At 49.5% G+C, this 12,874-nt stretch overlaps 1 protein-coding gene across 1 annotated transcript in view; it reads right to left on the bottom strand.

The window, feature by feature from the left end:
- ATP8B3 (ATPase phospholipid transporting 8B3) overlaps window positions 1-12,874 on the bottom strand; it is a 48,636-nt gene that overhangs the window by 14,639 nt on the left and 21,123 nt on the right. Inside the window, exons 13-19 of the mRNA XM_053372870.1 lie at window positions 11,616-11,824; window positions 11,105-11,136; window positions 9,554-9,710; window positions 5,947-6,135; window positions 4,877-4,989; window positions 3,690-3,854; window positions 1,103-1,214 (exon numbers count right to left, since the gene is read on the bottom strand). Coding sequence (XP_053228845.1) covers window positions 1,103-1,214; window positions 3,690-3,854; window positions 4,877-4,989; window positions 5,947-6,135; window positions 9,554-9,710; window positions 11,105-11,136; window positions 11,616-11,824 — 977 coding nt within the window. The remainder of the gene's footprint in view (window positions 1-1,102; window positions 1,215-3,689; window positions 3,855-4,876; window positions 4,990-5,946; window positions 6,136-9,553; window positions 9,711-11,104; window positions 11,137-11,615; window positions 11,825-12,874) is intronic.

Raw genomic sequence — 12,874 nt, 5'->3', positions numbered from 1 at the left:
TATTTATACCCCGCCCATCTGGCTGGGTTTGCCCAACAGCTCCTAACGGAATATTAAAAACATAATACACCATTAAACATAAAAAACTTCCCTAAACAGGGCTGCCTTCAGATGCCTTCTAAACGTCAGGTAGTTGTTTATTTCCTTGACATCTGATGGGAGGGCGTTCCACAGGGCGGGTGCCACCACCGAGAAGGCCCTCTGCCTGTTTCCCTGTAACCTCACTTCTCACAGGGAAGGAACCGCCAGAAGGCCCTCGGGAGATGGACCCAGGTGTCCGGGGTGGAGACGCTCCTTCAGGTATACTGGGCCGAGGCCATTTAGGGCTTTCAAGGTCAGCACCAACCCTTTGAATTGTGCTTGGAAACATCCTGGGAGCCAATGTAGGTCTTTCAGGACTGGTGTTATGTGGTCTCCACTCCCAGTCACCAGTCCAGCTGCCGCATTCTGGATTAGTTGCTGTTTCCGGGTCACCTTCAAAGGGAGCCCCACATAGAGCGCATGGCAGTAGTCAAAGCAGGAGATAACTAGAGCATGCACCACTCTGGCCAGACAGTCTGCGGGCAGGGAGGGTCTCATCCTGCGGACCAAATGGAGCTGGCAGACAGCTGCCCTGGACACAGAATTGACCTGTGCCTCCATGGAGTCCAAAATGCACAGGATACACACACACACACACACTGAAACAAATGTTTTCATAGAATTGTGGAGTTAATAGGGACCCCAAGAGAAAAAATGTAGTATAAACACTGACAACTGGGAAACACTGGCCTGAGAGCGCTCCAGTTGGAGAACAGCCTTGACGAAAGGTGTCCTGGGTTTTGAAGACACTCAAAATTAGGACAAAAGGGAGAAACGTGCTAAGAGGAAGGCACGCTTGGCAAACCCTCACCGGGATCAACTCCTGCCCAGAAACCCATGTCCCCACTGTGGAAGGACGTGGGGATCCAGAATTGGCCTCCAAAGTCCCTTACAGACTCACTGTGAAAACTGTGTTTATGGAAGACAATTGGCTACGAGGGATCGCCAAAGAAGGGTCGTAAAGGTAGCCAGGTGGGGGCTGGCTGAGGGCAGGTAGAAGTTGGTGGGACGGATGCCTTACCTTGCTTGTCTCCCGTCAACACCCACACTTTGATGTCTCCCCTTTTGAGAAGCTGAATGGTTTCAGGAACCCCGTCTTGCAGTTTGTCCTCGATAGCCGTGGCCCCCAAGAGCTGAGAGAGGAAGACCAAGACAAAGCAATGATGGAACTCAAGCTCATAGCTGTCAGGGGTTCAGACAAAAGCATGGCGAGCCCATAGCTGTCAACTTACAGATTTCAAAATAAGGGACCAGCAGCCTTGGAAATAAGGGATCAGCAGCCAAAATAAGGGGTTTTCAGAGCGCTGGTATGTTCAACTTCTGAGCCCCTCCGAGCCAAAGGCAGAAAGTCCAGCCAGCAGCCAAACGAAGCCTCAAGAGGTGGTTCCCACAGCGCAGCAACCCGGCAAAGGGAATGCAGCAAAGGAAACCACCGTCACCTCTCCGCTGGGAAGTGCTGAGCAAAGGCGAGTCCCCAGGCAATGCAGGCGATTTGATCGGCACAAGGCATGCAAGCACACCCCCCCCAGTCGTTCTCAGACTCCTTATTGGGTGAGCAACGCAGCCAAGCAACACCGTTGGAGCCTCCCTCCTCCCTGGCCGGCAGGGAGGGAGGGAGAGGAGCTGCTTCCTTTGAAACCCGGGAAATTTAAGGGGCATCACCAATAAGGGACAGCAGCGGGACACGGCGCTGGGATAAGGGAGTTTCCTGCCAAATAAGGGACGCTTGACAGCTATGCTCTAGCTAACCCAGAAACCTTTCGCCCCCAGTTCTTCCTCGCTCGTAAAACTAGACTCCAACAGGGGCTTGTAGGACGGTACGGAACGTGGGAAGTTTCAGGAGAGCAGAAGTAGCTGGGTCAACCGCAAAGCAGTTGGCTGCCATCATCCGACTTCGCTTTGCTCCTCCCTCCTGACTTGACCCCCAACAATTGATCTGCAATAGCTAGCCTTGAGACCAGATTTCTGGGTGGGGAGGTTGAAAGGGGAAAATTGTGGGCTTGATGTGAATGATTTTTGGACCAGGGGAGGTTGAGGTTTCCTTTATTTGTGAATTAGTGGCTCTGAGTATCGCTGTGTCTATTTTTCTGAATACAGTGGTACCTTGGTTCTCAAATGCCTTGGTACTCAAACGCCTTGGTTCTCTCATTTGAGAGAGGTGATTACTAGATCGTTCTTGTTGTTATTGATATTATATGGGCTGCTATATGTCTGGAATTTCCCAGACACATCCGGAATTCATCAGTTGAATATTGCGTCCGGGCTGAATTTTTGAAAATTGGTTCAACTGTCTGGGGGAAACCGAGGCAGCCCATACTGGAAGTGTTGGGGTTTTATACAGCCTAGGACCCTCGTACCTACGGGACCGCCTCTCCTGGTATCCCCCACAGAGGAACTTACAGTCTTCAAACAAAAACATCTTGAAGGTCCCAGGCCACAGAGAGGTTAGGCTGGCCTCAACCAGAGCCAGGGCTTTTTCGGCTGTGGCCCCAATCTGGTGGAACACTCTGTCGCAAGAGACTAGGGCCCTGTGGGACTTGACATCTTTCCGCAGGGCCTACAAGACAGAGCTGTTCCTCCAGGCCTTTGGCCAGGGCACAGCCTGACCCCCTCCTTTGGCAATCTTCCCAGAACTTCACAGTGGATAGCCCAATAGGTAAAGGTAAAGGTACCCCTGCCCGTACGGGCCAGTCTTGCCAGACTCTGGGGTTGTGCGCCCATCTCACTCAAGAGGCCGGGGGCCAGCGCTGTCCGAAGACACTTCCGGGTCACGTGGCCAGCGTGACATCGCTGCTCTGGCGAGCCAGAGCCGCACACGGAAACGCCGTTTACCTTCCCGCTAAAAAGCGGTCCCTATTTATCTACTTGCACCCGGGGGTGCTTTCGAACTGCTAGGTTGGCAGGCGCTGGGACCGAGCAACGGGAGCAACGGGAGCGCACCCCACCGCGGGGATTCGAACCGCCGACCTTTCGATCGGCAAGCCCTAGGCGCTGAGGCTTTTACCCACAGAGTTCGATGGATAGCCCAATGGTTGCCATCAATTTGATTTGGAGTAATTTTATAATGAAATTATTTTAGAATGTTGTATTAATTTATTGTTGTTAGCCGCCTTGAGCCCGGCTTCGACTGGGGAGGGTGGGATATAAACAAATTTATTATTATTATTATTATTATTATTATTATTATTATTATTATTATTTTGTTTGTTTGTTTTGCAAATTTCCTAAAAATTAGCTCACAAATGTCAGGTGTGGTTTTTTTTTTGGGGGGGGGGAGATTTTGCAAAAAGGGCAAGAAAAGGAAAAAAACAGCTCAGCAACTTTGGCCAAAAGGAAAGCTCAACAACTTTTGTGCCTGGATTTTCACTTTCGGAAATGTGGCAACCCTATTATATTATGTATTTTGGGGGTTTTATATTGTGGTTTTATGCTGCAGATCACCCTGAGACCTGTGGGGGTACAGCAGTACACAAATTTTTAATAGTAGTGACAGTAATGGTGATAATATTAAATAATAATAAACAATAATAATGACATTTGACACCCTGTTCCTAGAAAGGGAAGTCCGGCCGCAGGAGAAATCTTTTGCTGACCAAAGGAGATCTTACCCTGAGATCCTTCTCGATCTCCTCGTAAACCTTGTCCAATTCTTGGGCTCGATTCTGCAGCAAGACGCTGGCAGCATGATGTTTCTTACTCCACAGGGAAAACTCGCTCTCATCCACATCTTTCGTCGCCACGCACAGAGTCCTCAGGGTCTCGGCCGCGAAAGTCTAGGAGAGGCGAAAGCAGAGACTGCTGGGAAGATGGATTTCTGCAGAAGGGGGCAGCATGGCGTAGCTGGGAGTCATTTTGGACTCACGGCTGTCCATGGAGGAGCAGGTCCATTCTGTGTAAAGGGCGACTCCATCTGGTACGCAGGATGAGACCCTCCCTGCCCACAGACTGTCTCTCCAGAGTGGTGCATGCTCTGGTTATCTCCTGCTTGGACTACTGCAATGCGCTCTCTGTGGGGCTACCTTTGAAGGTGACCTGGAAACTGCAATTAATCCAGAATGCAGCAGCTGGACTGGGAACTGGGAGCAGCCGCTGAGACCACATAACACTGGTCCTGAAAGACCTACATTGGCTCCCAGGACATTTCCGAGCACAGTTCAAAGTGTTGGTGCTGACCTTGACAGCCCTAAACGGCCCAGTAGACCTGAAGGAGCGTCTCCACCCCCATTGCTCAGCCTGGACACCTGGGTCCATCTCCCGAGGGCCTTTGAGACTCCTTAAAGGTAAAGGGACCCCTGACCATCAGGTCCAGTCGTAGCTGACTCGGGTTGCGGCGCTCATCTCGCTTTACTGGCCGAAAGAGCCAGTGTATAGCTTCCGGGTCATGTGGCCAGCAGGACTAAGCCGCTTCTGGCGAACCGGAGCAGCGCACGGAAACACCGTTTACCTTCCCGCTGGAGCGGTACCTATTTATCTACTTGCACTTTGAAGTGCTTTCAAACTGCTAGGTTGGCAGGAGCAGGGACCGAGCAACAGGAGCTCACCCCGTCATTGCAGGGATTCGAACTGCCGACCTTCTGATCGGCAAGCCCTAGGCTCTGTGGTTTAACCCACAGCGCCACCCGCTCAGACTCCTTCGCGTAGTGATAAAGCGGGATATCAAATCCAAACTCTTCTTCTTCTTCTTCTTCTTGAGGTCAGCCAGCCAGCTGGGAATTCGAACCCTGGCTGTCCAGATCTTAGTCCGACACTTGGACCACTAAGTCACACCAGCTTCCACCCGCTTGCAGAGACTTACGTCCAGAGCCTTGACGGTGCATCCTTCAGTCGCACGCTGTCTGTGGAGTCTCTCAAGGATCACAGTATCTGCCCCTTTAGTGTAAAGTTTGATATGGCCTTCAGGGTCCCGCACTGTGGGGTGGGGAAACAAAAAACCCTTAAGTTGAGAAAGAGAAAGAGAGAGAGGAGGAGAGAGGCATCATCTGTTTACCAAAAGTGGGAAACCTCTGACCGTCCCAGATGTTCCTGGACTCCAACTCCCATCATCCCTGACCGTTGGGGCTGATGGGAATTGTAGTCTAGCAACATCCGAAAGGATGAAGTTTCCCATCCGTGAAAATGCGCTTGGACTACTGCCATGCGCTCTATGTGAGGCTACCTTTGAAGGTGACCCGGAAACTACAATTAATCCAGAATGCGGCAGCTAGATTGGTGACTGGGAGCGGCCACCGAGACCACATAACACCAGTCCTGAAAGACCTACCGTATTTTTTGCTCTATAAGACTCACTTTTTCCTTCCTAAAAAGTAAGGGGAAATGTGTGTGCGTCTTATGGAGCAAATGCAGGCTGCGCAGCTATCCCAGAAGCCAGAACAGCAAGAGGGATTGCTGCTTTCGCTGCGTAGTGATCCCTCTTGCTGTTCTGGCTTCTGAGATTCAGAATATTTTTTTTCTTGTTTTCATCCTCCAAAAACTAGGTGCGTCTTGTGGTCTGGTGCGTCTTATAGAGCAAAAATATGCTACATTGGCTCCCAGGATGTTTCCGAGCACAATTCAAAGTGTTGGTGCTGACCTTGAAAGCCCTAAACGGCCCGGTATCCCTGAAGGAGCGTCTCCACCCCCATTGTTCAGCCCGGACACCGGGGTCCATCTCCTGAGGGCCTTCTGGTGGCTCCCTCCCTGCGAGAAGCAAGGTTACAGGGAACCAGACAGAGGGCCTTCTCGGTGGTGACGCCTGCCCTGTGGAACGCCCTCCCTTCAGATGTCAAGGACCCTTATGGATTTCCGTATGGGACAGCGGCAGATGATTTTCAGGGTCCCCTTTTCCAACTCTACGATTCTGTGATTATGGGCCCACAAAACACTGACCCACAATGGACATCCGTTTGCGGACGCTGTTGAAGTCCAGAAGGGCCAGCACCTTGTAGGTTCTCTCCACCCCGAGCTCGCTGATGGTGACCGTGTCCTGCGTTCGAGACAGGAAGACGTAGCCCAGGTTCCTGGCCGCGGTCACCAGGGCTTCCTCGTCCGGTGAAGCAGCTTGGTAGACCAGCTGATCTATGAGAAATTGGGGGGGGGGGAGCAGATGGTCATCGCCAGAATCACCCCAGTCCCTTTTGCCCAGATGGATCACAAATCCATGAGGCTGGATAATGTCTTTCTTCTTCTTTTTTACAAAAAACATTCCCCCCCCCCCAATTTATTTATTGGGTTTTTCAGATTGGAATTTTACAACATAGAAACTACCATAGAGCCGTTCATTCCAATGGATCTGGTTTTTGTTTTGTTTTTACATATATTTGTGACTTTTGTGATTTGTCCCCACAAAACATTTCATCGCAGTTTCTTCCTGTCTATTCAAAGGGCCTCTGCTGCACGATACCAAATGTAAGAATTCACTGATCAATGTATCTCTGTACTGGCTCATTGGGAAAACTTCAGAAATTCCTATAGACAGGTGAGCTCAGCTCCTCAGCAGCCCCTCTGCCTGAGGGATAATCCCTGGCCTCCTGATACCTGAGTGCCAGACAGGTAGCCATTCCAGAAATAACAAGCCCAGATGAAGACAAAAGGGTGTGATGAACTTGGCTGGGAAACAGGGAAATGTAAAGATCTCTTTTGTTACACTTGATGATCTCTTTCAGCTTCTGCCTTCTGGAAGAAGGTACAGGGTTATAAAGACTAGGATTAGCCGCCTAAGAAACAGTTTTTATCCAAATGCGATATTGGTTTTAAACGCAGTGTAAGGTAGTCTCTGTGGGAGTATATCGTATTTAATTCATAGAATCATAGAATCATAGAGTTGGAAGAGACCACAAGGGCCATCGGGTCCAACCCCCTGCCAAGCAGGAAACACCATCAGAGCACTCCTGACATATGGTTGTCAAGCCTCTGCTTAAAGACCTCCAAAGAAGGAGACTCCACCACACTCCTTGGCAGCAAATTCCACTGTCAAACAGCTCTTACTGTCAGGAAGTTCTTCCTAATGTTTAGGTGGAATCTTCTTTCTTGTAGTTTGGATCCATTGCTCCGTGTCCGCTTCTCTGGAGCAGCAGAAAACAACCTTTCTCCCTCCTCTATGTGACATCCTTTTATATATTTGAACATGGCTATCATATCACCCCTTAACCTCCTCTTCTCCAGGCTAAACATGCCCAGCTCCCTTAGCCGTTCCTCATAAGGCATCGTTTCCAGGCCTTTGACCATTTTGGTTGCCCTCCTCTGGACACGTTCCAGTTTGTCAGTGTCCTTCTTGAACTGAGGTGCCCAGAACTGGACACAGTACTCCAGGTGAGGTCTGACCAGAGCAGAATAGAGTGGCACTATTACTTCCCTTGATCTAGATGCTATACTCCTATTGATGCAGCCCAGAATTGCATTGGCTTTTTATGGGGTATCAGAGTTTTTAGGGGGTTAACCAGGCTGGGATAGCTGGGATAGCAGGCTTGTTGGTTTCTGAATGTCTGATGTAGATTTTTTTCAATTTCGTTGTTCTGTATGGGACAATGACAATAAAGATTATCGTATCGTATTGATGGGTGTTTGGTGGAGGGCAAGGGGAACCATGGGGCAGGGTCCAGGATGGTCAGATTACTGCCAGCAGACCTCCCCTTTCATGATGTAACCATGATGTACTAGTGATGTAGTTTGGGGGGCTGTAACATGGGGATTAGCAGCTAATAAAAGTTGGGGTTCTCTTTTGTTCGGGGTTTCCATCTTGTTCCACCTTGTGGCAGGTGGGAGTCCTGTCGCGACCGTCTTCAATAAAGACCAAGCCTACTGGCTGCTGTTTCGCTCTGGTATTCCTGGCTGGTGTCCTTGTTTTTTGGTCCAGGGGAGCTCTCAGATTTCTCCATCAACCGCACCCACAAATTTCGGCTCCAGGGCCTAGGAAACCCCTAGTTGTGGGGCCAAGCCAAACCCCTGGTTCGATGTTTCTGCTGAACTTTGCATTACAAAAGCAACGGAATTGCCATTCAAAACAGAAACAAAAGGGGCAGTGTCTGTAATACGCGCTGCAAACATTTCCTCTTCTTGCTGCAAAACAGACGTCTTTCTCCACCAAATCCCACCTCGTTGCCAGGCAGAGGTGCCGCCCTGCATTTTTCCCGTTAACGACTTAAAGGGTCACGCCATAGAATTAGCTCGACAAGGAAAGGATCTGCTTACATTGGGCTGAGTACAATAATTAAAAGTTTTAAAAGCACAAACAAACAAATCCTTAGTATATCTACTATCAAGCTGTGGTTTCTGGCTTCCATCCAGAACCCTGTGGGTATTGTCATGGGAAAGTAAGAATAACAGCACCGCTCAGGTGTCAGAGAAGCTGAAACAACAGCTAGCGGGAGCCAGCAATTTTTCAGAGACATGCACTTCCTCAAAGAGGATTCTAGTCCTCATTATTCTATGACTTTGTTTACTTCTTGCTAGGGTATGGAATGAGCTGCGCATTATATCCCATTTCAACCTTGCTGACCCTCATTCATAGACCTAGAGTTTATTTCACACTAGGGTTGATCTGAGCAGGGAATTACGCCCCGGTTCAGCCTTGCTGGGGGACGTGGGTGGCGCTGTGGGTTAAACCACAGAGCCTAGGGCTTGCCGACTGGAAGGTCGGCGGTTCGAATCCCCGCAATGCCGGGGTGAGCTCCCGTTGCTCAATCCCTGCTCCTGCCAACCTAGCAGTTCGAAAGCACGTCAAAGTGCAAGTAGATAAATAGGTACCGCTCCGGCGGGAAGGTAAACGGTGTTTCCATGCACAGCTCTGGTTCGCCAGAAGCAGCTTAGTCCTGCTGGCCACATGACCCGGAAGCTGGACGCCAGCTCTCTCGGCCAGTAAAGCGAGATGAGCGCCGCAACCCCAGAGTCGGTCACGAATGGACCAAATGGTCAGGGGTACCTTTACCTCAGTCAGCCTTGCTGGCATTCAGGCAAATTTTTAAACAATTTAGTATAAACACCAACAATTGGGAAACACTGGCCTGCGAACACTCCAGTTGGAGAACCTTTCCCAAAGGTGTCGTGGGCTTTGAAGATACTCGAACTCAGGACGCAAGGGAGAAACGTGCTAAGAGGAAGACGCGCTTGGCAAACCCTCACCGGGGTCAACTCCTGCCTGGAAACCAATGTCCCCACTGTGGAAGGACGTGGGGATCCAGAATTGGCCTCCACAGTCACTTACGGACTCATTGCTAAAACTGTGTTTATGGAAGATCTTACTCGGCTGCGAGGGATCGGCAAAGAAATTCTTTGGACACTTGGGTGAAACATTCTCACGAAAACACGCACACCTTTCAACCTTTTCAGGGCCTTCTCAGTGGTGGCGCCCTCCCTGTGGAATGCCTTCCCGTCAAATGTCGAGGAGATAGACAATTATCTGACTTTTAGAAGACACCTGAAGGCAGCCCTGCTCAGGAAAGCTTTAAACGCTTGCTGTTTTATTACACTTTTATATTAGTTAAAAGCAGCCACTCACTTTCTTTCTCCTCCACCATGACGGTGTGGCAGATTGCCAGGAGCCGCATGAATTCCTTCACCATGGGGTCGTCATTTCGCAGGATGGTTTCTAGGAGCTGCTGGTCGTAAAATTCCAGCTTACTATCCAAGTACTTGTTCCACTTCAAATCAGTCTCCTGGGGAGGGGAAGAAATGAAGTTAAGAGGTTAATGACGAGGAAGAACCCTGGGGAAGCTGCAAACCATCAGATTTCGTCTTCACACACAGGTCAGAAACAACAACAACAACAATTTATTATTTATACCCCACCCATCTGGCTGGGTTTCCCCAGCCACTCTGGGCGGCTTCCAACAGAATATATTTAAAACACGATAAAACATTAAAAACTTCCCTAAATAAGGCTGCCTTCAGATGTCTTCTAAAAGTCAGATAGTTGTTTATTTCCTTGACATCTGACAGGAGGGCGTTGCACAAGGCAGGTGCCACCACCGAGAAGGCCCTCTGCCTGGTTCCCTGTAACCTCACTTCTCACAATGAGGGAACCGCCAAAAGGCCCTTGGGAGCTGGACCCCAGTGTCCGGGATGGTCGATGGGGGTGGAGACGCTTCTACAGGTCTACTGGGCCATTTAGGGCTATCAAGCTCAGCACCAACACTTTGAATTGTGCTTGGAAACGTCCTGGGAGCCAATGCAGGTCTTTCAGGACCGGTGTTATATGGTCTCGATGGCCGTTCCCAATCCCCAGTCTAGCTGCCACATTCTGGATTAATTGTAGTTTCCGGGTCACCTTCCAAGGCAGCCCCACGGAGAGCACATGGCAGTAGTCCAAGCGGGAGATAACCAGAGCATGCACCACTCTGGCCAGACAGTCTGCGGGCAGGGAGGGTCTCATCCTGCATACCAGATGGAGCTGCCCTGGACACAGAATTGACCTGCACCTCCATGGACAGCTGTGAGTCCAAAATGACCCCCAGGCTGCGCACCTGGTCTTTCGGGGGCACAGTTACCCCATACAGGACCAAGGAGTCTTCCACACCCACCCGCCCCCTGTCCCCCAGAAACAGTCCTTCTGTCTTGTCAGGATTCAACCTCAATCTGTTTGCCACCATCCATCCTCCAACCACCTCCAGACACTCACACAGAAATAAGCTTTCGGAGAAGAACGTTTCCACACTGTGGGACTTGTGGTAAGAGAAGATTCCCACACTCCAACTTTGTAGAAGTCCAATATGTCAATAGCTCTCATGTGCACAGACCTCTTTCATGTGGCAACAGTGGCTCGGTTAGCACATAATGCTAAGCCATGGTTTGCTTAGCAAACAGCAGTTCAACCAGGGTTTGCTTCCCAGGCAGTCTGGCTTTCTGCCTTTGTTGTTTGGGGCACAACGTTCAAACAAAACCTGGCAAACTGTTGATAGCAAACCATGGTTAAGCTGCTGGGTTCGCACGCCATGCGAAACCATGGTTTTAATAAACCATGGAATAAGAAACCCTGGTTTGGGGTGCAAGCGTGAAGCAAAGCAATCTCTTGAGGAACTCATGTAATTTACAGCAAGAATATACAACCTACCATGGACTTGTCTTGAGCGCTGTTCTGCGAACCTGCAAATATTTCCAAAAGGAAGAATCAGAAATCAGGAAGACCAAAATGTTAAGAAGGAATGGGGGGGGGGAATTATAACTAATCTTAAAAACCATTGTAAAACGGTTAAAATGGTTAGCAGGACTGTAAATATCACTGGTAGTTTAATGGCGAATTTTGGACACAATGGAGAGGTGAAAAGATTCTGGATTATCGTAAAAATATGCAAGAGGAAATGATTCGCAACAGGACCCACAAAGGGGAGGAGCAGGGAAGTCTGGGAGATTCCTCGGAATCTTGTTTTGAAGTTGTAAGTTGGACTTTAAAATTTTAATTTGGAAAACCAAATAAATGATTTAAAAAAAAGTGTGCAAAAGCCACCCTGGCGTGCAAAAGGTTAAAAAAAAATGCATTTGTCGCCCTGCCCATTCTGAAGCTTTCCTAGACAGAAATGTAGGACTTTTTCCTAAATCCCAGTGAGATCCCAGTAGGACTTTACCGTATATCACCCCGTTGATACAACATTTCTTGAAGGTCATGATGTTCTGGGTCAACGTCCCCGTCTTATCCGAGAAGACGTATTCTATCTGCCCCAGCTGGTCGTTCAGACTGGTGCTCCGAGCTTTCGCTGGCATGTCCTTTGGGGCGTAATACATTTCCCTGTCCCAGTTGATGAAACAACTGTTGACCAGGTATATGAATTCGAACCTGCGTCGGGAAGAACAAATCCACGATCACTGAACGGGCAAAGAAGACTTTTGTGGCTTGTGGCGCAAAGCTGGAACAACCTACTGAACATCAGAATGGTCCTCCTAGCTTGTGGAGTCCCCTTCCTAGGAGGTTTCAAAGCAGAGGTTCTGACCTGGAAGCTTTGGTGGGGTTCGACTAGATGAACCTTGAATGTCCCTTCCAACTCTACAATTCTATGATTCTGCGATCAGGGCCTTTCTAAATCGAGCATCCTCTTGTCACCATTGCCACTCGGATCCCACGGTCTTCTGGCAGTTCCCTCACTGTGAGAAGCGAAGTTAGAGGGAACCAGGCAGAGGGCCTTCTTGGTGGTGGCACCCTCCCTTCAGATGTCAAGGAAATAAACAACTCTCTGACTTTCAGAAGACATCTGAAGGCAGCCCTGTTTAGGGAAGTTTTTAACGTTTGATGTTTTATCGTGTTTTTAATATTCTGTTGGGAGGAGCCGACCGTGGCTGGGCGATGTCCCTATTTTCAGGGGAGAAACGTTGGAGGGGATGGAAAAGGACGTCCCTATTTTCACGGGAGAAATGTTAGAGGGGATGGAATAGGACGTCCCTATTTTCAGGGGAGAAACATTGGAGGGGATGGAATGGGACGTCCCTATTTTCAGGGGAGAAACGTTGGAGGGGATGGAATAGGACGACTCTATTTTCAGGGGAGAAATGTTGGAGGGGATGGAATAGGATGTCCCTATTTTCAGGGGAGAAACGTTGGAGGGGATGGAATAGGACGTCCCTATTTTCAGGGGAGAAATGTTGGAGGGGATGGAATAGGACGTCCCTATTTTCAGGGGAGAAACATTGGAGGGGATGGAATGGGACGTCCCTATTTTCAGGGGAGAAACGTTGGAGGGGATGTTGCACAACTCAGTTCCTTCGGTCTGTGGGGACGTTGCTGCGATTGACTAAGGAGTTAGCCAACGAGGAATGTTATGCTCCCAGGAAAAGTGGTATACGGTGGTACCTTCAGACCACAGACGCTTCAGGTTACATACGCTTCAGGTTA

The sequence above is a fragment of the Podarcis raffonei genome, chromosome 18 (genome assembly GCF_027172205.1).
Source record: "Podarcis raffonei isolate rPodRaf1 chromosome 18, rPodRaf1.pri, whole genome shotgun sequence".
Taxonomy (NCBI): domain Eukaryota; kingdom Metazoa; phylum Chordata; class Lepidosauria; order Squamata; family Lacertidae; genus Podarcis; species Podarcis raffonei.
The sequence above is the reverse complement of the archived record's forward strand: the minus strand, read 5'-3'. Positions and strand labels throughout refer to the sequence as shown.